Below are 26,502 nucleotides of genomic sequence, written 5' to 3'. Positions count from 1 at the left end.
GGCCGCTTTAAAGCATCATACAAATGCTAAGTATTCTTACTGGATTAGCATGCGCGCACACACACACACACACACACACACGTGTGTTTCTGGATCCTGGCCAAAGTTGATAAAGAGCACTTCCCTATATAAAATAGTGATTTAGTCTAAGGAAAGGCAATTGTGTTTCTTTGATCATCTATCTACTCAGCATTTAAAAATAAAAAATAGTGTGCTTAGTGAAAATCTTATCAATGATACAGGCTTGGACTCCAATGAAGTTCTATTAGTGAATTAAATCTTGCAGGAAGTCTCCTCAGATATATATATATATATCTCCAATTCACCAATTAACTGCATGTTTCTTACAGTGGTGTGAATATAAATGCTGCTGGGCTAGCATGATTAACTGGCACCAACACAAACACAATTTCCTTTGCTTTCCCTTTGCTTCGTCAGTTTTCAGCTAAAGAGGACCTGAAGAAAAAGGCTATGGGAGCACTTTGCAGATCCACTGGTGCAGTGAGAGAAAAATGGACCTCCAATCCCTAGGTGGAAAAGCTGTGAACAAAATACTGTGCTCTTTGCTTCATGAGTAGCTAATAAAAAATTAGCACAATTGTCCAAGGTGTGAATGATGGCCGAGGCCAGTGCTGTGTGTTGCTCAAGTGGAGAATGCCAACTAGCATCTGAGAGGGGAAAAAATGTCCTTCCTGGGAAGCAAGGTGCTTCCTGTGAATGATGACAGTGGTACTAAATCTTTTTCTAAACGTGACTGGTAAGCTTAGAATAAACTCCACAGAGAATAGCTTGTACATATTGATTATCAAGGATGATGAAGAAAATCAGTTATATTTTTATTTTATTTTATAGTGTTGTCTCGCTTCTTTTAATTATATTTGAAGCAGCAAAAAATCCATAAAAATAGGAAATAAAACAAAAAGTGTAGCAGTACTGTACATTAATGGGGGATTTTTTGGTGGGGCGGGGGGAGAAGTTGGTGTAAACAAGAAAAGGCTTTTTACATGCCTTCCAATGACAGCAAAAATGAGTATTTACTTCTCTGGGAAGGGAATTCCAATGAAGTGGGGCCTTAATGGACAAGAACCAGCCCGAAGTCCCTGCAAATAACATCACGGTAAGAGCTGCAACTTACAACAGTAACTCTCAGCTGATGTCAATGGGCTGCGCAACTCTGCATTCATAGATGCTTCCTGAAAGGCACTATGAAAATAATCATCAGAATTCTTTGGGACTGCAGATACTTAGGGGAGGCATATCCTGAACTCCACCACTGACCAGGGAACCAACAGCCACTAGAAGACTGCAACCCCTGCCTCCCAGGAATAGCATCCTGGCAACTTGGTCCCACCCATCCAGCAGTGAATGAGAAGCTGCTCCAATGCTTGCTTTCCTCTCCCTTCCCATTCCTACTTACCTTATTTTTCGCTCTATAAGACGCACCTAGTTTTTTGGAGGAGGAAGACAAGAAAAAATATTCTGAATCCCAGAAGCCAGAACAGCAAGAGGGATCACTGCGCAGCGAAAGCAGCGATCCCTCTTGCTGTTCTGGCTTCTGGGATAGCTGCGCAGCCTGCATTCCCTCCATAAGACGCACACACATTTCCCCTTACTTTTTAGGAGGGAAAAAGTGAGTCTTATAGAGCAAAAAATACAGTATTTGCTACATTTCAATCCCACTTCAGACAGCATTTTCTTCCATAGTAGCTCACATCAATTGAGGGCGGCTGTCAAGCTTACAAGCTGGACATAAATTTCCACTGAATATGAAGGTAAGAGAAAAATGCGGGGAAAATGGATGGGTACCATAGGTGGCATACAACACCTGTCAGAATTTTAAAAAATCAATACAAACTATTCACTGAAATGTCTGAAATGTGGAATATAATTGGGAGACTTTTTTATCATGTGTGGTGGAAGTGAGAACTGGCAAAAAAAAGTTTGGGAAAAGATAAGTATTCAAATAATCAAAATCTTTGGGTACAAAGTTCCTTGCCAACCACTTTTATTCTTGCTAAACTATGTGAAGGGTCTGGTAAGACTGCAACAAAGAATTAATATCATATATGATAAACTGCCACTATGATTATATATATGCCAACGTGGAGGCAGCCATCCGTTCCATTTGCAACCAAATGGCTATGAAAAGGTTTTTCACATATGCTGTCAATGGCAAAACTGACTTATTATTTAAGGAATAAGTAGGGAGAAAAATTGGAGAAAATTTATTTCATAGGGTATGTATCAAAATGGTCGTGGTTTTTTACTCTCTCTCTTTTTGCGTTACTAAAGTGTCTGTAGGTTAATGGTTCATTTGCTTTTCATTTCCCCTATAAGGTAGCAGAGATTTATGCAATTTTATTTTTTTAATTTTCTGTATATATTGTTTCGGACTGGCTTTAAATTATCAGGTGACAATAAAAGATATAATAAATTTCAAAACCAAAGTGTGCAGCAAAAAATCCTTATTAGCTAAAAAGACAAAGTCACACATGGAAAGGGGAATGGAATGAAAAGGTAGAGGAGGTCACCAGTTCTTTAAGGCCAGCATGAATCAGCAACTGTGAGAAAGCATTGCTATCCATTTCTGGCCAGACCTTGATGGTGTTCTTGCTTGAACAGCAGTTGGCGGCTCTTTGGCTGATGAATGGGACCTTTCCCCGATGCTTCTGCAGCCCCACAGCACCTGGAGCTCAGTATTCTTTCCAGCAGTGTCCTGGGAAGCAAAGCTCCTCCTCCTCTGGCTGATGGGATGGGAGTGCAGCCTCCCAGAGACCTTTGGTCCCCAACCTATAGCAGAGGCCAGCATACACTGATCTTTAGCTCTGCAGTCCAAGGGGGATTGAGAGAATTTGTTCCTTTTGTTATCATATCTATTAGACTGGGAACCTGAAGGCAAGGATTGGCAACTTTTAATTTATGACTAGTGCTTACCACCACTGGGTTGCATCCAACAAAGTCTTTGTGTCGGTGCAAGGAGTTCCACTTTCACAACTGGCCTTGTGCCCCTCCAAATCTGCTCCTCAACAGATTGGGGTGGGGTACAGAAAGAGGAAGGCCAAGTCCCTAGGCAGAAGTCATGGCACTAACCAGATGACTTAACTAGATACATACAACCTGTTATCATCAGCTGGAATAGTGTGGAAAACCAACATGCTGAAGATAATTTGGAGTAAGTAACCTGAGCAAAAGTTGTATGTGTCTGGAAACTGAAAAGGGGGCAAAGGAGTATAATGGGATTTGGTAGAACATTTTCTGCAAGGACAGAAACTATTTGTAGTATGAGATCTAGGGGGCAGTAGCACAGAAGCAAGGAAAGGGAATTGTAACTTCTTGCCAAAGGCCTATAGCAGGGGTGCACAACCTGCGGCCCTCCAGATGTTGTTGGACTGTTGATGGGAGTTGTAGTCCAGAAACACCTGCAGGGCAGCAGGATGTGCACCCCTGGCCTACAGAGACCTCTATCACACCATACCATTGTCCATGACTTTGAGCCACCAATGTCTATTAGATAATCCCAAACCTTTCTGGGGTAAAACTGCAATAGCTATTTCTATAGCCTCTTGAAAAAGCTCAGAATATCCGCTAAATATTCTGATTTAATCAATCTCTCAATTGATACTTATACTACATATTACTATTGACGTTTATAGCAACTCAGTTAAGAGTGCTACTTTTTAAAAATTCAACTATAATGCCTGTTTATGCCCAACACTATTGCTGCAGTCAGCTAATACTAGAATGTGAGTCGTTCAAGTATTTCATATTTTTACCTGAAGTGGAACGACACTTTCTACACTCTAGGCCTTCACACATTGCTGCTTTGCCCTCAGTGGTGTTCACAACGTCCCTTAATTTAGCCACAAGTTGTCACTATGCATGAACACACTACCCCGCCTCTACTTTGTTAGAACTGCTAAAGATAATATCCCTAAGGTACTTTACATAGCAAAAGTGCAATGTACTCAGTCAAAATACAGACTCAATACACCCTACTCTCAAATATTCTAAGTGATAGAGAACTATTATATATCAATTATACTTCTTAAGTTTGCTTAGTGTGGCTACCCTTAAATGTTGTCAATGTGGATACATTTTCACATTTACTTTAAAAACAAAACAAAACACATTCAACTGTACAGTGGTACCTTGGGTTAAGAACTTAATTCGTTCCAGAGGTATGCTCTTAACCTGAACCGGTTCTTAACCTTTCGCTAATGGGGCCTCCCGCTGCCGCTGCGCCACTGGAATGCAATTTCTGTTCTTATCCTGGGGCAAAGTTCTGGAGCAACCACTTCCTGGTTAGTGGAGTTTGTAACCCTAAGCGTCTGTAACCCGAGGTACCACTATATGATTGCAATCCCAAGTGCAGTCTTGTATTTAAGAACAAGCTTTATAGCCAGAGATGCAAGGAATTGCTGAGCAGGAAAATGCAGTGGGTGGCTGCAGAAGAGACAAAGTTTCTGGTCCTCTTCTGACAGGACACTGCAGGCTAGTACAGTGGTACCTTGGTTTACAAACTTAATCCGTTCCGGAAGTCTGTTCTTAAACCAAAGCGTCCTTAAACCAAGGTGTGCTTTCCCATAGCAGCGGGGGGGGGGGCTCAATTTACAAATGGAACACACTCAACATGTTCTGCTTCCAAGGCAAAGTTCACAAACCAAAACCCCTACTTCCGGGTTTGCAGCATTCTTAATCCAGGTTGTTCATAAACTAAGCTGTTCTTAAACCAAGGTACCACTGTAGCTGCTGCGGACTTCTTTAAAAGGCTGCCCAATACCGACCAGTTGTTGACCTTTTTTTAGGATTGCAATTGTTGAGGTTTATTTACGATTTTAACCCAGAAAATAAACTGCCACAGGGGCCAGATTAAACCAACTGGCGGGCCAGATTAGACCCCCGAAACAGACTTTGGACATGCCTGTACTAAAGACAGTGGTACCTTGGTTTACAACCATAATCTGTTCCGGAGGTCTGTTTGTAAACCAAAACAGGTTGTAATCCAAGGCGCGCTAGTGGGGCCTCCAAAAAAAATTAGTTCGTAATAATAAAAAAAGGGTTGTAATCCATAAAAGGTTGCAAACCAGGACACACTTCTGGGTTTGACGTGTTTGTAATTCCAAAACATATGCAAACCAAGACGTATGCAAACCAAGGTACCACTGTAGCCTGAAAACCTATAGCAAAGACATAATTGGTTGTGGTTTTGTTCTGATACAAAATGCCAGAAATCTGGACAAGTATTTAAACCAGTATTTTAAAATCAGATGAATTTAAAGAAAAACTTCTCCCAATGACAGCTAGTCTTAAAATGTTCAGCCTCATGAAGAAAAGCAGTAACACAGCAAACTTCCTTCAAAAAAAGGGGAAGAAGCTAAACATAGAAGCTGATTATTTAATTTATACTGAAGAATGGTGTCTACAGAATGCCCTCTGAAAGTTGCAAGGAACACTGAACCTTCTTAAATCCATACCATAACCAATTCCTTTGCACGCTACTGTGCATATCTGTAAGCTTGTTAATATGTTAACAAAATATATCTATAAACCCCAAACTGTCAGGGGGACTCATGCTGCCCCCCTTTTTACCTTCCAGCAATGTTAATGAAGGTGCATGCGGCCTGAACACTGAATTGTTAGATTACACATCAACCCTCATCTGCCAGTCATTTCCCATTCCAACCAGTAATCTACAAAGGTGACAAAAAGTAAATATACTTTTCTCCGATATACCAGATGCATCAAATTCCCCTGAGATTCAATGTGCTAACACCACCACCAAGGACTGAAACTGAAGCAAGCCTTTAATTTGGTCCTTTACTTTTAACTAAAATAAGCCATTAAAAAAACAGAACTTTTTTTTTAAAAAAACCCAACATTAAAGTTCTTTTGTACCCAATGCATAAAAAGCAAAAGGGGAAAATCAATCCCGATTATACTTTTAAGAGGAGAAACAGATGCTTCTTCCTGACTAAACTGTCTACCAAGTGTTAGTCAGTGAACTGACCTGCCTGCAGGGCAATCATATCAGTCGTAAGCCGTATCAATCATTTCTTTTAAGCCCTCGCTTATTAGAGAATGGAGGATTTAAGGTAGACTCACACTATTAAAATTCATTTCTTTTATCAACATTTAGCAACATAAAATGCCTCCAAAAGCCCAAACGGGCAAAGATAACATAATCAGCTCACAAATCAATCAAATGGGGTTAACATGAGACACTACTTTTCTTCAGGAGCATTCAGATATGATCCAGTTATAAAAACTGTGACTTTTCCTTGGGCAGCCCTTGTTGACTAAGTGTTAAAAAAAGGCATTTGCCATTATAACAGCATAAAACTAACGCCTCAGAGTGTTACCTACTCAGGCCTTTTAGCAAATTTGTTAACACTTTTAGGTATATTACTCCACCTTTCTCTTAGTGTGAACTGGTATCAATTATTTAGCCAGTTTTATTATGTTATTAGAATACCTGCTGATTAACCATGAATCACTTTAGAACACTGCCCTTCACTTGCATCATACATTTCTTCTCTTAAATACAAGAGATACAAGATTAAACAACTGACAAAGCTACAAAAATGAACACCATCAACCTGGAGAGAAAAAATTGATACTTCACTCTGAGTATTGTCTTACTCCAGAGTACTTTAAAAAAATTTTTTTTTTAAAGCCCATAAACATTTTAAAAAATGGGACAATAAAAAAAATCCAATTGATGCAGAAATCAGTACAAATGAGCTCTCTGCAGCTAAACTAAATTCTTATATGAGAGAGGGTGAGATCGGAACCAACTCCAACCTTTATTTTCACAATTAAAACCCCTTAAAAAATAAACACAACAAAACAGACACAAGCAAATGTACAACTATCCAACACTGTCATGTTTATTCTTACCCAGCAAAGTAAAAAAGGGAACCTTTTAATACTTAATTTTGTGAGTATTAAACAACTAGTGTGAAAAACAAGATGCATGTAAACTATTTCTACTGCCTCTGCTTCAATGACTAGCTGAGACAACCTGTTATAGGAGGTGTTAATTGGCAATAGGAGTGCAAGTCAGAAGCATGTTCCCCATCGTCCTAACCCAGCAAGGCTAGGTCATTAAAGTGGAAATGAATTCTTTCATGCTGACTTAACTCTTGGAGTGCAGATTTTCAGCTGTTACACCTACAGACAATTGAGAGTGTGTGTTAAACCACTCGCCTCTAAAGAAGAACCCCTCTATATCGTGTATAATTTATATTTTATTATTCATGGAACTTATTCATTAAAAAATATAAATAAGTTTAAAGGGTTTTTAAATCATTAATGCATACCTCCCTATATGCAGTTTCAGAAGAATATATATATATATATATATATATATATATATATATATATATATAGGCATTGCAATCTGTATACTTGGGGAAGAGTGTAAGACAAGTGGTTTTTCTTAACAAAGGTTAAATAATGCTAAAATCCCAAGGTAAAATTTGTATTTAATCCCATCAATAGTTGTTAAAATCATCTGTACACTCCTATGGTTTTATCTCTGCTCATGATTTATATTTGCAAGGCAGGGAAAATTTGGGTGTTCACGTATTTAGATATTTCTATACCACCATCACCATATGGTCACAGGGCAACGTGCAGCATATTAAAACACACCTCTACATATTTCTAAAGCCAATTAAAACATCAATACAAAGTAGACACAGCATAAACTAAAATGAGAAAATCATGAAACAGCAACTGGTGCAATACCAAACTACCCTCAAACAAGTTACACTTCACCTCCAAAAGCCTGGCAAAAAGGTATATCTTTACATTCCTCCTAAAAGAGTGTAATGGTGAGGTGAAACACATCTCAGTGGGAAGAACATTCCAATGTTTTGGCGCCACCACTGATAAAGCCCTACTATGGGTCCTTGCACTGCTGACCCTGTGCTGGACAGGGACCATCAGATGGGCTTCAATGGCTGATCTTAAAGACCATGCTGGATTGGAATAGGAGGTGTTCAAAGTACAGTACACACATCTAAGCAATACCATATGCAGCCAGTGTGTGAGACTAGGTTTAGTTCAGATTCCTGCTCAGACATGAGGCTTAGTGGATGAGGTTGGGCCAGTTGCTATCTTGGTGCCCAAACTCTCTTGACTGCATTGTTGCAAGGAGATGATTGAGTGCACATCACACTAACTTCTTGGTGGAAGGGTGAACTAAAGGACAAAGAACCTCTACCTACCACAAAAAAATAGTATTGTCCAAAAAAACCCTGTAATTATCACCTACACACAGAACATAGCAGTAAGATGTGATCAGACACTCTTTTCAATTAATGCTTTACAAAAATGTTTTCTGAAATGAGATGAACAGCATCTTGCTAGAAATGCCCACTTTTGTTGTCCTTCAGAGCTAAGGATATATACATTAGCGAACTAGAGGAAGCCAACACACCCCAGTGATAAGCAGCAGACAATGTACCAAAGAAATCTAAAAAGGGCAATTCTCCAAGAGTTTTCAAGCATCAAAATGCCATTCCACATTATGCAACACACTTAAAGTGACTAGTCCCACTATTTGGCTCAGAGGAAAGAACTTAAGTCCATTTGCTTTTTCACGAGACAAATGTTTAGATGCCATCTGTAGAGATTACTGGTGGACAGTCATATGAAGGGAATTTACTTTCTGAAACATTTATAAGGAGACCGTAAGGAGCACTGAAGCTGACTGAAAACATATGCTCAGTAAGCACTATTAAAATTTACAGAAAAAGGAAACAAAGAAGAGTATATAGCATCAATGTGTTATTCTAGAAATACTAGAATGTTCTAAAAAAAAAAAAAAAAAAATCTTCTCCAGTCCATTAGAAGCAATTTTGTCAAAATTACGTATACACGTATATATGAGATTCTCTGTTGCTCTAAAAAACATATGATTAAGTCAAGAGATCCTGGAATACTGTTCATGTGTACATTCTACAAAACTGGATGTTATAAAGCTTAAAATCTTAGTTAAAATATCCCATGAGAATGGACAATTAATCTAAACCTGCAAAAAAGTAAAACTTTACGAATGGGAGAATGCATACAGGGAACTCAACAAAATGTATGAAAAATGCTGCCTGTGCTTTCAAAAGTCTACTGGAGGTCATGTGTATCTGAATCCTTGTCTTAAAAAAAACCCAATAACCCGATACTTGTATACTTTCCTTGCTTGGATATTTTCAATATTTATGGAAGCTTTGTGATTTCCACTGCAGGGGAGAAAGCCAGTGCTGCCCCCCCCCCCCCGACCTACCATGACATTTAGGTCAGCTATTTCACCAAGAACACACAGAAGCCATTTCACCATAGGAGTGGGTGGGAGGGACTCATTCCACATCCTGCTGTGTCTCAAGCTGAAGGGGAGATGCATATTCACCCCTTCCTCCCTCTGTGTGAGGAAGGCTTTGCATGCATAGGATCTGCTGGCTTAGCTCAAAACATAGCAAGAAGCAGGCAGGTTAGGAGCCAAGAACACACTTTCGTGCCTTCCTCAATCTTCCAAAAGGTTGAAATCCTCTGCAAATTTTGGGGGTTTAGAGGAGGAAACAACTTGATTTCCTGCCCTTTCCCACTAAAGGGGTATCAATACAATAGGCTGCTTACAGGCATTTATTTTTTCAGAATCCTGAACTGATTCAATGATTGAGGTAAGGTACCCAGTGTTCTTGATGATGTGATAGCCTGTTAGAAAAGGAGACAATAGTAATCTCCTGACCCCCAAGGTTTCCTGAGTCCAGTTCAGGAATGCAGAGTTCCCAGCATGAGAACAGATACTGCTTAAAGTTTTTCTTTATGTCCTTCCTCATATATCTTGGCTTTTTAAAGAGGTTACTTGAGGAAAGAGGTGGGCCAACATACTTCCGCACACCTCTCCTCTGGGCTTTTCATTAATGCTTTAGAACCTGATCATGCACACATTGACTCAAGAGTCAGTCCCACTGACTGAGGAATATGCCACATTAAATTAAATTAGAATTAGCATAGGATTGCAAGCCATATCTGAATGGGTATGGATGACCGAAAACGTCCATACCCGTTCAGATTATTAACATCACTTCTGCTGTACTCTTCTGCTGCACTAGCAGCAGAGCTTAACAGGAAATTAACGACACTCCTGAAACCCATTTTTTTTTAAAATCAAACAATAGAACATTAAAAAGAAACTTTTAACAATATATGCCTGGTAACCACAATGCCAGGATGCAAGTTCCTGAAGTGTAAGAAAGACCTAACGTGTTTATGGTTCAAGACAAGTTAGAAGAATGCTTGCCTTCAGATTTTTCAACAGATCGTTCATCTGTCATTGTAAAACACACAAAAGGAAACAGTGCCTGTGAGTTCAACTTCTCCATACATTAGATCAGCATGTACAATAGGATTTTTAGATCAGTGGCAGGTCTCTTAGGTGCTACAGGTTTTATCAATGAGTTCTTTTTTTTTTTTTTTAAAAAAGGAAGAGTTTCTACAGAATCAAGCAGTGCAGCACTTGAAACCTCTTTCAAAGTGACAGTTTTCAAGTGCCATGTACAATGCCCTAATCTGGAAGTGTCCCAGCTAACCCATCTGATCAACAATTTCACAGATGGAAGCACTTGATGCCTAATTGGCAAGCCCATTATTCAAACAAAATAGCTATTTGCAATTCTTGCTTCTTTATTTCCAGTTGAAGTGCTAACGCGGCTAAGAGACAGGTCACCCCTCTCCCCCCCTCCACTCTAAAAGAAGTGGTCCACCTTTACATGTATTCCCAGAAGACACCACTTAAAAGCATCTAGCCAAAATTGCAATAAGCAAATATGGCAAGATGCTATGTTCTGCATTCAAGGACAGACTTAGCTGGCGTTGCAGTTACTCTTTTTGAGGGCTGTATACAGTGTTACTCTGGGTTATTTACCCACCCACCCGCATCATCATGTCACCAGCTGTCAGTGCTATTGTGCACTAGAAATGACATTTCAGAATTCAGAAAAGGAAATGCAGTGAGAAGAAATGTTTAATTTACATTAATAAATTATATCAGTAAATTCCAAATCCTTAGTCAACACAAGGTAATTGTACAGTTACCCCCTATAGCCCAGGTGTAGGCAAAAGGAATATAGGCATTTACTGGTAGATGTCTAGGTGGTTAGCAATAGAACAGCAAGGGGCTCTGGCTCCAAATTGTTGGAACAGCAGCAAAAACAAAACAAAAAAGTCTTTTTCCATCTAAATTAGGCTGCTGATATTAAGAAAGCAGATCAGGGGTGCATTTTGGTGTGACAGGAACTCAGCTCAATTCACTACAGGTACTGAAAACACATTACTAGGCTCTGAATGCACTCAGAAGCAGAATCATTTTTAAAATCCTCATTGTGCGTCTATTGTACATGGCTCCTGTTAGTAGATCTTGGGGTTCTAGAAAAAAACAAAGTAGGCTGGCCAAGCCTAAATCATGCCTACTCCTGCTGCAACCCACTGGATAAATCCCTCCTTATCTGCCCTGTACACAAAAGACATGAGCAAACATGGCTGTTGACAACACAAATCTTTCATTATAAAAGCCATCAGTTTTATTTGAGCAGTCCCCATATTGCTCACTGGAAAGAATGGCTATGAGCCAGGCCCAGGTTCTCAGCCACAATTCCACCTTTTGTAAAGCAGGAAAATTTTTATACATTAAATTTATATCCTACTCTTCCCACCAAATAGTGCTCAGAGCAGCTAATGTAAGATCCAGTGATACTTCATGAGGTTTTTTTGTTTTTACAATCAAGCAGTATATAAATTTTATGACACTGATAAGTAAACACCCAATAATTAAAATGACCATTATAACAATGACAGCGCCTAAATGCACCAATTCCCTGCCAAAGGCCTGGCCAAACAAAATGATGATGATCTTCTGCATGCGACTGTTAAAAGAAAAATATCCAAGGCAGAAAATGTTGCATTTATTATACTTTCAAAGGAAGAAGCTATTTAAGGGGAGATCTGCTCCAACGCTTATTTATTCTATTGTACCTCCCCTATACACTCAAGGTATCTCCTTAAAATAGGGTCATCAGAGGCAGTTTGAATTACTTTAAAGTAAAAATAGGTAATATCAGGACTGGGGACGGAATGTGGCTCTCCAAGCTTCCCGACTACCCTCAGCCACATTACCTACAAGCTCTATTTTGCAGCTTCGTGCTTTTGCCTGGCTGGGCGGTGCTATTGAACTCTGATGTTTCTTGCTTCCCTGGACCGAGGATGAGTGCAGAAACTAGTTTAGGGCCTTAATGTAAAATTTACAGTAATTGCCCCATCCACTGTTGCTTCTGGCCCCACCCTCCCCTGGTGTGTGATCACTGGAGCATTTGCCAAAAGAGAATGAGGCCCTTGCCTGAAAAAGGTTGTCCCCCCCTCCTGCTTTCAGAGGTGAAAAGCCCCTTCTTTCCCTAAGGAGACAGATAATGGCCACATTCAGACTACTACCCAAAGACCAGTTGTTGGTGATCTTAGTTTGCAAAGAAGCTATGATTTGAAGAGAGTATGCAAGTCCAAGGTTTATCTCTACTTACATCCAATCCTCTAAGCCAAGCTTTCCAAACTGTGTGTTGCAACACTTTAGTGCAGAGGTTTTCAATGTTTTTGAGTCCACAGCTTGTTCTGCGGCACCCGCGTGGAGCCCAGTTATGCCACCCCTTGCCTGCAGAGCCAGCAGCCCTTCAGGCCTTTTTGAACACACCCTTGTGGAGTGTTCCTCTTCTCCCCTCTCCTTGGGAGTCCTCTGGACGCAACTGCTCTGGGCTCCCCCCCCCCCCCGCTCCAACGAGAGGTGCCTCCTTACATTTCCTCACAGAGGCCTAGGAAGCAGCCCCTGGCCAGCCCCAAAAGCACCATTCACCTGGGGAGCTCGTAGCCAGGGCTGCTGCAACAAATAGCTGGGCAAGCCTTTAGGAGGCAGAGAGGCAAGAGGGCATCAGAGGTGGGATGGAAGAACAACAGAGGCCAGTGTCGCCTGCAGCACCCCGACCATCATTCAAGGCACCCCAGGGTGCCACAGTACACTGGTTGAAAAGCACTGCATTAGTGTGTCTGCTGCAATATGTAGGTGTGTTGCGCGAACACTCCCCTCACTCTTCCCAGGTTTGGAAAGGGGTTAAACCTTGTTTACTAGTAAAACTGAATTACTGTGTCGCTAAATGATGCATGCCTAAAAAGTGTCACTGACATGAACAGTTTGGAAAGTTCTGCTCTAAGCCACTGATTCCCAATTAGCTACCTATGGCGGACTCCGTTTTTCAATAGCCAAAGCATGGAGTCCCTACCTTTGGAAATTTTGATATCTCTAAGGTAGTTTTTGTTGTGTGAATGGTGCCACGGACCTCCTGTGTGGGTTATGTGGCCTGCCTGGGGTCCATGCACCACCAGTTGGGAACCACTGCTCTCAGTTTTATGAAGTAATCACTAATTGCAACATTTGTCTCTCAACTTGTCAGAAGAATCATTGCTATTGTATTGATAGCCAACATCAGACACTGAACACAGCTCCCATTTCAATGTGAACACCCCCCCCAAAAAAAAAATGCTCTAGAGAATTGCGGAATAATATGGAACAGAACAGCTGTCCAAAGAGAATAACTTTTCTATATCAGCTTTATCCATGCCATTCATAATCTTATAAACGTCAATCATGTTACCACTTATTCCAACTTTTCTCAAAACTGAACAGTACCAACTGTTGTAACCTTTCACCAACTCCACAATGTCCTTTGTGAGCTGATGTAACCAGAACTGTAGACAGCATTCAAAATGTGGTCTCACCATAGATTTGTACAACACCATTATGGTATCAGCAATTTTATTTTCCATTCATTTCCTAATGAACTTGCCCTTTTTATATCTGCTACACACTCACAATGCAATTGACAGAAATAATATTCCCAATGTGAGATGAGCACGCAACCCCAGAGTCGTCTGTGACTGGACCTAACGGTCAGGGGTAACTTTACCTTTACGCTTTTGTTAGTGAGGACATGCACAGGTTTAAAAGCCCTTCCACAAGTCAAAGGGCCACAGTGGTTAGAAGGGCTTTTAAACCTGTGGAGGTCCTATACCACAGTTATTTTCCTACCTTGAATGCATCCTCATTTATCACTCCTCTCCATTTACATGCCTACCTGGAGAGTTCAGACCGACCTCAAGCCAAGACACCCCTCTCTCAAGCATCACATGAAAATATCATGCATAGTTTTGCAAACAGAGGTATTCTGCTGTCATTATCTCTCCCTCTAATGGAGAACTAATGCTAACAACAGTTTTGCTTATTTGCCTTTTTCATCATGAAATTGCATTACAAAACAGGTCACCAAAACAGAACTAAAAATGGAAGTGCAATTTTATAATAAACTGAGCCGCAGGAATTAAGTTTAAACGTGTTCTTTTCCCCGATTTGATGAGAGAAGGACCATTACAATAATTACAAAGCCTCTAACCTTCTCCGTTTCACTCCAAGGAGAAATTATTATAGATTATGCCTAAATGCACATCTGTTGGGAATTCTAAAGTGATGGCCTTTCAAAGCTTACTTTAAATTAAGATAGGCTTGAAAAGAAACTGCTACAGACTAGGTCATCAATATGCCAGTAGGCAGCAGTGAAAGAAACAAACATGGAAATCATTGCCAAAAAAGACCTCAGGACTTTTTAAGGTATGGCATTTTGTTGTGAAAGAGAATAAAGATTACATTGGGTGTTAGGTGTTGGAGGCTTTCTTGGAGGAGCTGTTCTTTAAAATAACCATCTTCCTATATCCAAAAACAAGCATGAAGTTTCAGTACTACAGATCTATTTCCTTCCACACAGCAGTTAGTTTTCAATGTTTTTAATTTGTACTATGGCTATGGTGATAACCATGAGGTCTGTGTAAACTAGGTCTGTTCACGTTTACATTGCATCGTATGAATGAAAACTGAACTATCATCACTAAGCCAGGAAGCTTTTATTTGCAACTTGTTTGTGTTTTCCACTGCCTGCTGGATCAGATTTTGCCAATTCATCATCTCTGAACATATGATCCCACATGACTAACAAAAATATCCTACAACTTCACACATTGAACACAGACAAATTATGTTTGGAAAGTTAAGACAGTGCAATAATTTACACTGATGTATCAGACAAAGCAGGCTTTTGTGTAAGAAAGTTCAAGCCACAATAAACATGCTTTCACGTTGACACACTGTTGCTGCTTTTGCTGCAAGAAACATACACAGCCTTCAATAATTCATATACAGTAATGTTCACTCAAAATCATGCAACATTGCACCCTCTTCTTTGCACTTACCGTATTTCAACTGTCTGTGGAAGTTTGATCATATTGGGCTTTTTGTTTTGATGATTAAAAGTAAGACTTTAGGAACTGTAATTAAAACTTTTTTTAAAGTAATTAACATACTGTATACTAACCTGTCCCAGACCAGGCATACCTCCTCCAAGACGTAGAAGTCTATCCATGTTTTCTAAAGAAAAGAAACAAAAAGAAAGCATACCTAGATTCTGATCTGTTTACTAAATTGTTCTCCATATAATTCACCTTCAGTCACTCAGTATGTCAAAAATATTGGTAGTAATTACAACACAACATCAGACTTCCTGTTAATTAACACCACATATTAATTCAAGAAGCTGTCTTCCATACTAATTAACAACCTTACTTTAACTGCATTGGTTTTGGGTTATCCCTGGATTTGAAAAAGACAAGCATTTCTTGTTTTTTTATATATATAGCATTTGCAAAAATCATTGACACTCTCCTCACCCCACTTACCTGAAAAAGCATCTGCATAGCAAAGTAAACAAAACTCATCACCAGTATAATAGAATTCCCTTCAATTTGTCCAGAACGCATCAATATAAAAATAATTCAAAAGTGAAATTTTTTAACATCCTCATTAGTAAGTTCTGTGCTAATTAACTTACAGCTTGTCAGTTAGCATCAAAACTACATGTGAAAGACGCTGAACAAATTATAGATTTCTGAATTAGCATCAAAAGCTTTTCTTAATGAACTCATTACACCAAAAGAATGCTGTAAACATTAAATGCCTTTAGTTAAAATACTAAGGGCTATAGTTCTGTACATTTCCAATCTTGTTAAATGCGGAAAGAGATTAAACCATCAGCATTCTACTATTTGTTATATTGATCTAGTCCTAACACACCTCCAGGTACAACATGTCATTACTAGGTTCTGAAATCTTGAGTATCTTAAAACACAAGCAAGCATGCATTAAAGTGCTCAGAATAGCTAAACTTCCTGAGCCAAGGCTCAACAGGCTCTAGAGCCAGAACGTCTCTCTCACCACTATCAACAGAGTCCACATTCCCAAGATGAGTGGTAAAGGCTTCCAGGGCAGAAGGCATGCAACAGGGGTTGGTAACCTCTGGCGTGCAGGCCTCATTTGGCCCACTAGGCTTCCCTATTTGGTCCGTGAGACAGCTCAAGTCAAGCCACACCCACCTGCCCTACACCTGACATCATATATGATGTCTGCTGAAGAGCCGCTTGAATAAGAGATTTTGCAAAACCAGAGGCCTTTTTACTTGGGATTGTTGGAGATGAGATAAGAAATGAAGACAAAACCTTATTCCAATATTCAACAGCAGCGGCCAGAATGCTAATCGCCCAAAACTGGAAAGGTATAAACATACCAACAGTGAGGGATTGGCAATCCAAATTATATGACTTCATCGAATTGGCAAAAATGACGCAAAGAATCAGAAATCAAAAAAATGCAAAGTTAAATGACAACTGGAACAAATTTATGGTATATATTGAAGGTAATTTTAGAAACTTACCAACTATAGCAGGTATGGTTTAAAACTTCCGGTGTACAAGATAAATACCAACACCAGCGGTAAAAAGGAATCTAGTAAAACTGGAAACCCGAAATCAGCAGGGAAGGAGGTCAGGCGATATGTGTCAATTGTTATATATTCTAAGTTTCTTTTCTGTATTTTTCTCGGCCTTTTTGCCTTTTTTCTTTGTGTTTTTTTTTTTTCTAAACTCACTTGTTACTGGGATAGTGAGTAGCCGCACTATGTGTTTTTTTTTCTTTGTTTTTCCTTTAAATGTTTTTTCGTTTTTCTGTTTTGGTGATGTTTGTGTTATGATGAAAGTCACTCAATAAAAATAATTTTTAAAAAAAGAATAAGAGATTTTGCAAATTGCTTTGTCCAGCACTTAAATTGATGAATGTTAGTGCTTCAGTGAGCTGAGGTTAGAGATTTGGAAAGAAAGGTGTCAAAGGGGCTCCCTCTAACTGACAATTTGCTGGTTACAAGTTAAAGGGAGCCTCTTAGAAGGTGCACTAGGAGCACACATTCAAAGGAGGTTTGCTCTAACTAATAATCAGCTGACTGAGGAGTACAGCAACTTCTTTCAAGTTTGACAGGTGGATGTGTCTTGCTCCAATCTAGTTCCCTACCTTGGCATATAACTTCAAGCAGGCCTAGCTAACAGCATGGGGTGGGGTGGGGGAGAAAGGGAGGCTGCACTAAGAACATCTCTAGATCTGACCTAAGACTGTGATGGGATTTAAGAGAAAGGGATCCTTCAATACTTCATCTACTGATTGCTACAACTTCTCTCTTCCTCTTATTCAGGTGTCTATATAGTTGGTAAGAATGTAATATGCAATTTGCCCAAAATGTTAAGCTACTTTTCAGTCTAGTTCCTATTAATTTCTGAATGAGTAGATAATTACAGTCAAGGGGTTCTTTATGCACATGTGAGCTCCAACATGTAGATAAAGCTCCCACATATGCAAATGTGGCCTTTCAAAAACTTCAGTATCAGGGCAGCTCTAAACATCACCATCTGCACATGAATGAAGCTCCCCACCACCACCACTGTAGCTCCAGATTGACTATACTGACACAAAAGCTCCACGATGGAAACTTTGGAGCAAGCCAACAAACTTCAATATTACGTCCAACATTTAACTCATTTAACTAAACTTTTATGACGAGAAAAGTTTCTAAGATTTAATAATTTTGTTCAAAAGTCTTAGTGAGAAAAGAACTAGCAGTAAAAGACCCCTGGTTTTCAAAGTCTCATAAACCATAGGTGCAGCATGGAACTAGCTTTCTAATGAAGACAAATGTTCTCTGAAATAATAATCAACTGATTATTGATACTTGCAAAGTGGTGGGCGCAGGTGATTGATGGTGCCCGCAAACCCTCTTTTGGCCCTGCTGCAGGTTTACCCACTCCATACCTGTCCTAGATTAGGTGTAGACAGGTGGGTATGGCTTGGCCAAAATGGCTTAATTATACTCGTGGGCCAGAAGTACCTCACTGCTGCTCTAGATAACAGAATTATGTTCCTAAACAATTTAACTAACACACAGCCAAACATCTAAAGCAGGCATGGCCAAACTGGGCCCTCCAGATGTTTTGGGACTACAATTCCCACCATCCCTGACCACTGGTCCTGTTAGCTAGGGATGATGGGAGTTGTAGTCCCAAAACATTTAGAGGGCCAAGTTTGGCCATGCCTGATCTAAAGGAATAACTGGATCTATGCTATGTTTACCTTGTACTCACCGGTTTTCTGTTCCTTTAAACAACTCTCTTCCTGATCTCAGTTGGCTGTCCAAATTCTAGTGTAGGTAAAGCTTAATTCCAACCTAAACAGAAGGAACAACAATTATTTAGAGTAAGGAGCATTTGCACTGCTTTAAGTATTCAGTGCTCATAAATATACAGTGGTACCTTGGGTTACATACGCTTCAGGTTACATACGTCGCTAACCCAGAAATAGTACCTCGAGTTAAGAACTTTGCTTCAGGATGAGAACAGAAATCGCATGGCGGTGGCACGGGAGGCCCCGTTAGCTAAAACGGTGCTTCAGGTTAAGAGCAGTTTCAGGTTAAGAACGGACCTCCGGAACGAATTAAGTACGTAACCAGAGGTACCACTGTAGTCAATAGCAGTGTTAGAAACTAGGACAGAAAAGCCATTTGCTACATGGCTCCTGAAACCTAGGTTATGGGCCCCACAACAGAATGTCTAGCCACATTTTTTTTCAATTCAGTTACACTTTCTATTTATTTGTTTGAAACACATGAACTAATACACAGTTCACATCAGTGACACATTCTTATTCATATTTTAAAAAGCAATTCTTAATTGGACAACACAAACATAAATGGGGCTCAGCCCCTGCAATAGTGGCCAAAACCATGTTATTTGAATTAATTAATATTTACAAATACTGGCATATTTTTCACACACACACACGGGAGAGGCAAAGGGAAGGTCAGCCTGTGATCTCACTTGGGGGGCAGGAAGAGGTAAAGCAGCACAATGGCAGCAGCTGTCAGCGCCAACCTGGTGAGGTGACCGACACTTCGCTGCACAAGCAGCAGTGATCTAACTTGAGCGCAGGGTGGGGAGGCATTTCTTCTGCACCCTCAGTGGTCGGTGGCAGCAATTTTCCTGTGTCTCAGTCGCCACACACAGCACCAAGGCTTCTTAAAGTGCTCACAATCTGCTAATCCCGGGTCGCAAAATGCACCTGGCACTTGGCTAATTTCAAGCCCTGGGCAACTGTAGTGTTTATTTTTAAAGCACAGGTGGTGACAATTTTGTGCACGTTCAGTAGGAAGGGGTTTTATGATTAAAGAACTACCTTTGAAATTGTAATTTTGCAATGCTAAGAGAAAGATGCATATTGTATTTAGAACAACAAATGATGATCCAATATACTCAGCTTTATTTTTAATTTTTTAAAACATATTTTTATTAAAGATTTCTTGGTTTACAAAAGTATGTGTAATGTCTCTTTTTTCAAGATTTCTTGATATGCACATCAGTTTAATGAAGAGCTGTGTGCGGAAATATTTTTAAGCTAATAAAAAAAACCAGAATTAGCTAATACATCCTGGAGTAACTCTCCAAGCACAAGCTAACTGCTATATTATCCATGAAAACTCTTCCTCTTGTCCACTTGAATCATGTAACCTTATCTCTTATTATCACATTTATAGGTGCTAAATACCAAATTGATTCAACCCATCAAATTAAAATTGCCTATTTAGCAACACAGAATAGCCATTGTTAAAACATATCAACAATTATATAATGGACTTTGAGGTTGCCACATTACTGTATTTAAAATTGAGGCTCCAGAGGTGAAAAGTGAGCTGACTGAAGGAATAGTAAACCTTCTCCTTCTGCCTTCCACACAGATCCAGTGCTGCCAACCCTTAAGGAAGCTCCTAAATCCACTTCAAAAAACTAGTTTCATTATTGTCCTCAAAGCATGTTTAGGAGCACCTCATAGCTCATTTTAATCTTGGTTGGCGACAGTCACACAATGCAGAACCCATTTTATTTTATTAACGATTAAGTGGTATATAAATAACTTAAATAAAATGGTAACATTTCCAAGCGGTGTTTACCAGATGTAAGGTGAAAGGTAGAGGGGAAGATTTGCAGGCTTTTCAGATCAATCCCTAAATCCAAGTTAATTGTAAGTCTGCACCAGTCCCAAGAAAATGTTGGATGCAAGCCTTTATTAGCCATTTACAGTAGTTAAACATTTCATGAAAGCTGAAAAAGCATTTTTCACATTTTCATATGGGCAAGTTTTTTGCAGATGGATGCTGTTGAGGTGCCAAAAAATAATAGTTAATGAACAAGTACACCAGGAGTTCTGCACAAATGCAACAGGATCTCCAATTATCATAAATATTTGTATTTGCAAATATTTATGCATAATGCAGTATTGTTTTAATAACTAATCCAATGCAAAAATGCTACTTAGAATTTTAAGCTTGGGGGACGCGTTGCCAAGAAAACAATGTAAACATTCTACTATTGGTTTTGTCAAACATTCTATTAATAGCTAGTTATACATTCTTTAATGGGCTACAAGAGCCACAAACCCATTTTTCAATTAACTTCAACACCTACCACATGTGTATATGAGCATTCTCTACCCAGACATTCTGGGATGACAAGAGAAAGCTTTCAATTATGTACAACAGAAAGAGACAGGGGGCCTCCCACCTGGTACTCAGATTTCTCTTGATTTGAACTCAATTGCTAGACAAGAGAAGGCATCTTGAGCTTTTTCCTGACATGAACTGCCAAGACATTTCCAAATACTGCAGCATGAAACCAACTCAGATTAGAATTCATCTGTATCAATTCTGGATCATATGAAAGGACTAGCTCCTTGATAAATACGCAACATAACTGAGTTACTTGTAAAAACAAAATTGTTGATTACAAGATCCAATGCTACACATAAGGCAATTAGCTAGTTTGGGCTAATTTTGTTGTTAAATTTTTGTCTTGCTTTTTCCATCTTATTTCTTCTGTATGTCCCTTATTTTTTCACAGAAGATGCTAAGCATGAACATTTTATAAATAAAAATGCAAACAAAAACAAAAAAGTAGTTTGTTGTAGTTAATATACTATAGTATACTATAGTAAAGTCAAAGAATGTAACACTGGATAACAATCACTAAGCTACTACATGAATTTTATTACTCTGCAGATGGGAAACCACAATAAAACATATCATAAGGACAATACAAAATTATTACAATGACTGGCTCATCTTGAAGTGTGAACAACTGTATAGGCCTCTAGTGTAAAGGAATAACTTGCATTAGAAAGACATAGGGTCTCACACAAACATATCTAAACAGGAGAATGAAGAGAGATTACACATATTATAAAGCCCTTACAAAATGTATAAACTACAGTGGTGCCTCGCAAGACGAAATTAATCCGTTCCGCGAGTCTCTTCATCTAGCGGTTTTTTCGTCTTGCGTAGCACGGCTATTAGCGGCTTAGCGGCTATTAGCGGCTTAGCGGCTTTAAGAAAAAGGAAAAAAACTCGCAACAACTAGCCCATAGGGAAATTCGTCTTGCGGAATGACTCAAAAGACGGAAAACTCTTTCGTCTAGCGAGTTTTTCGTCTTGCGAGGCATTCGTCTTGCGGGGCACCACTGTACTATGCTTTCTTGTCAATAAAAAACAGACAGTAAGATCTAGCAACCAAAAGCTTTGGTACACAACTTCACAGCTACAGTGGTGGAGCAGTTAAAAATAGCTAGTTTTTTCTTTTAAAACATGGGACTACTACCACCACAGGCAGTTATTGGGTTCAGAGTTCTTATCAGAGGCAGCAAGAGATCACTGGACTGCATCCTCAGTTCAGGTGCTTTTTAACAGCACCCTCAGTAAAACTTCCCGTGTTTCTACAATTTCACACATCGCACATGTTTTTGAAAAGGACCTGAAATTATGGAAACACTCCACAAGTTCAAAGCAGCATTTTGAACTCGGGAGACCGACAGCCCTCTAAGTTAACAGTTTACCTGAGTACAAAATTGCAGACTGAACTCTTTCACCTCACCTCAGGGTTTTAACCCCTTTTTTCCTAATACTATCCGTGGCCTTTCCTTCCATCCTTCACTTGGCAACAGCTTTAGATCAAGATGAAGAAAGAAAAAGACGATACAGTGGTGCCCCGCAAGACGAACGCCTCGCAAGACGGAAAACCCGCTAGACGAAAGGGTTTTCCGTTTTGGAGCCGCTTCACAATACGAATTTCCCTATGGGCTTGCTTCGCAAGACGAAAATGTCTTGCGAGTTCCTGCAGGTTTTCCCCCCCCCTTTTCTAAGCCGCTAAGCCGCTTATCAGCTGATCCGCTAAGCCGCTAATAGCGCTAAGCCGTCAATGGGCTTGCTTCGCAAGACAAAAAAACCGCTAGACGAAGAGACTCGCGGAACGGATTAATTTCGTCTTGCGAGGCACCACTGTAGTCAGAGATTATGATGGTATAGCCAAGCCCTACACTTTCAAACAGAGTAAGTCAGCGATGGAGGATTTGTATAAGCAGGGCTGGGGAAAACATGACCCTCATGATGCTGCTAAACCAACGGTGGGCAGGAGGGGGGGGTGTATGTATTCATGTGCGTGTATACATATATACATATATATATATGTGTGTGTGTGTATATATGTGTGTGTGTGTGTAGGCCATCCCAAATATATATTTTCTAATGCAGGCCACAATAAATAAAAATTATACACACACATACAGTGGTACCTCTGGTTACGTACTTAATCCGTTCCAGAGGTCCATTCTTAACCTGAAACTGTTCTTAACCTGAAGCACCACTTCAGCTCATGGGGCCTCCTGCTGCCACTGCGCCACCACCACACGATTTCTGTTCTCATCCTGAAGCAAAGTTCTTAACCCGAGGTACTATTTCTGGGTTGGCGGAATCTGTAACCTGAAGCGTATGTAACCCGAGGTACCACTGTATATATTTGGAGAGGCCTGCATCAGACCAGCAAAGGCTCCTGAACCAGCTTTTAAACAATAATAATAACAACGTCTGTCTGTGTGTGTGTGTATTTGAGGAGGCCTGCATAAGACCAGCAAAAGGCTCATGACTCAGTTTTTAAACAATCATTAACAACAACATACAGTATATCTCCCCCACCGAAATTAGAAACCCGAGTCCCGATGGGTCAGAGAAGCACGCCGCCCCTTGCTTCTGAACTGCGTCTTTCGCAGCCGCCTCTGGTTGTTTTAGATCCTGGAGATCAAGATAAAAAGCGAAGTAAACTTGACGAAGTAGCCAGCGCCCCTTGCCTCCTGGCTCGCCTACAACTCCCATGGCGCCGCCCCTCACCCCGCAGCTATCGGGTCATCCTGGCAGCGGGGTTCGCGAACCCAACGAAGCCCGGAGGGCAACCACGCCGGCTACTCCCGCGTCACAGGCCACCCTCACACGCGCGGGCCCGAGGCCTACCTGGCCGCTCGAGCCCTTCCGTCTCGCCGACAGCCGCGCTCGCCGCCGCCTTCCGCTCAGCCGGGCCGCGATGAATCAGCCCGATTCATTCAAAGCCGGCGCAGCGTCCCAGGCCTTCCCCCTCACGCCTTGCACTCTCAGACAGCCTTCCCCCGAACACTTCCGGAGGCCAAAGGGCGACGCCCGTCTTTGGCTTCCGTTCCACGGCGGCGACCAATAGCACGACCGAACTCGGAGCCATGGCGACGGGACGTCCCGCCTACGCTGACTCCCTTTCGCCGCTTCTGCTGCTTCTCCGGCTACGCCCCGCCTCCCGGGTTGCCCGGAGCTTCGTGGCCTCAGCGCTGTTGTTTCCTACATGCCCCCCAAAAAACCCGCCTACGGCGTACGACGTAAACGCGTTTGACCGTGTGTTGGTACGCGCGGGACCCTGATTGGCCACGATACCCAGCGCGTGCCTGTTTCATGGTTGCTGTTGTTTTGAGACTCACTCCCGCCTTTATCTATCTATCCGCACATTCAGCGCACATGGCTCTTCCCTCCAGATAATCCTGGTAACTGTAGTTTCTTAAGCTCTGTGAGGGGTTTTATTTATTTATTTATTTATTTATTTAATCATTCATTCATCTCAGTGCTTTTTTTCTGGGGGGATGCATACCCCTAAACATTTTGTGAATCTTTGTACTTCTGTCCATTTACTTTATTTATTTTTGCTGATTTGAATAATAAAATGCTGATTTTCTTGAGTCAAAATGAGAGTACCCCTAAACATTTTTTTAGAAAAAAAAAGCACTGCATTCATTCATTTATTTAATTTGCATACTTCCCTATACCCACAGGTCACAGGGCAGTTCACAAGATAAAATAATATAAAAACACAAAATACATACCATAAAAGAAACCCAATAATGCCCCCAACACATTTTAATAGGGCATTGGATTTCTGTCAATCAAAGGCTTCCTTAAAGAGGAACTTTTTGCCTGGTGCCTAAAGGAAACTACAGTTCCCAGGATTCCTTGGGGGAAAGCAATGTGCTTCAATTGTCAGACCATTAGTATTGTCAACACCAACTGGCAGCAATTTTCCAGAGATGTCTCGCAGTTCTTCCATTAGATTGAACCTGGGATCTTCTGCATAAAAGTATAAGCTTCACCGCTTGTCTATGGCCCCTCTCACCACCACACCCAATTTTATTGTCATGGCAGTGTCTTAGGCTCAGAGAGAGCAAATAGGCCTGGGCAGGCCGGGTCGTCCTCTTATATACCTGCTGGGATTAACAAGGCATCTGACCCTCACCTGAATCTCATAGCTCTCCTGTAGCTGCCTGTGATTAGTTATCATTAACTCTTGGGGGAAATAATTAACATCACACGTCATGTATATGGAAGTTGCTGAACCAATTAACCAACTAGAAGGATTACTGTTAGTAGCACCAGTTTTCTTATAACTTGATATTGCTGGATAGATTTGATGAACTGCAAAAGCATTTTTAGTTTGCTTTCTGTTGCCACCCTGGAACTTTTCTTTATTAGTGCTACTTTGTTTTGTACACTTCCTTGCAAATGAAGGAAAACAACTTTTCTGCTTGTATATGTTGATAATATAATTTTGGTTACTGAGGACAAACAAGATTGTACAAAAACAAGATGGGGTGCAGGCTCAGCCAGGACATAGGCATCCTGACTGTGACAAAGGTGACCTGTGAGCTTGCTTGCTTGCCACCTGTTGGGAACTTCAAGGTCCCTGCTCTCCCTTCTTATGATCTTTGTACTGGACCTGGAGACTCCAATAGAGAGCATTCCATGTCAAGAAGGAGGACAAGTGGGCACTCTATCAAATGACAGGGTAGGAGTTACATGGAGCAGGGCCTTTTCACTGGTGGTGCCCATTGTATGCCTCGCTCTCCCCAGACCTCCTCTCTTTTGGCCTGTATTTTGGAGCTTTATAATTTAGGAAGACTTTGGAAGAACTGGTTGACAAGTCTTATCAGTCGCTGATGTATAAGCAAATTTTATTTCCTGCTATTCTGTGCTTCTGCTTCACCAGGGTTTACACCAGCATAATAGAGTTGGCCAGGATGCCAGAAGGGATACAGTTTATGAGCTTTCTCCATTATCTGCACAGCAGGGGCTATTCGGACAACAGTGCAAAGGCTGAGCTCCTAAGGGGGCCCCTGCACCAGGGCAATCTATATGGATTTTATTTATATCTATAAGAGTTTGCAGACTTTGGCTGTGAACTGGGGCCCTACAAAAAAAAAAAAAAGGAAGTTGTACCCCACTGCTTCAAATTGGGCCCCACTGGCTAGCCCTTAGTCTCATAGTTGCTGGGCCTGAGTTGCCCTGCCCTTGCATGGGTTTGCAGTTTGGGGAGAGGGGAGACTGCAGCACTGGGGAGAGGGCGGGCTGGCAAGGCCCCCTAGATTTAGAGGCCTTAGTCTTCAGCCTACTTAGCCTATACATACCGCAAATCCAGCACTGGCTGGGTATTGCTCATGCATGCAAGTTTTGTGCCACACGATACCATCACCGAAAAGCTGGGCCATATTCTCCTTTTCAACAGAAAATCAGATATGCTTTTTCTTTAATAGGTTGGAGGGAGGGGATATATACCAGCATTTTGATGAGAGCATTGTGTGGACCCTGCACAAATCGGAGC

General features: G+C 40.8%; 1 protein-coding gene across 3 annotated transcripts in view; it reads right to left on the bottom strand.

Moving 5' to 3' along the window:
- The window catches only part of PSMD14 (proteasome 26S subunit, non-ATPase 14), a 58,552-nt gene extending 34,396 nt beyond the window's left edge, over positions 1-24,156 (bottom strand). The window contains exons 1-4 of one of the 3 annotated variants that reach the window (XM_081873404.1): positions 23,844-24,156; positions 23,516-23,627; positions 18,604-18,686; positions 15,462-15,515 (exon numbers count right to left, since the gene is read on the bottom strand). In XM_081873404.1, the coding sequence (XP_081729530.1) occupies positions 15,462-15,509 (48 nt within the window). In that variant the 5' untranslated portion in view covers positions 15,510-15,515; positions 18,604-18,686; positions 23,516-23,627; positions 23,844-24,156. The remainder of the gene's footprint in view (positions 1-15,461; positions 15,516-18,603; positions 18,687-23,515; positions 23,628-23,843) is intronic. The other 2 variants (XM_081873403.1, XM_081873405.1) reach the window with 2 other exon arrangements.
- Positions 24,157-26,502: the final 2,346 nt, after the last annotated feature.

The sequence above is a fragment of the Podarcis erhardii genome (assembly GCF_964252035.2).
Source record: "Podarcis erhardii genome assembly, chromosome: 1".
Taxonomy (NCBI): domain Eukaryota; kingdom Metazoa; phylum Chordata; class Lepidosauria; order Squamata; family Lacertidae; genus Podarcis; species Podarcis erhardii.
Note: the sequence above shows the minus strand (reverse complement) of the source record. Positions and strands in the feature narration are given on the sequence as shown.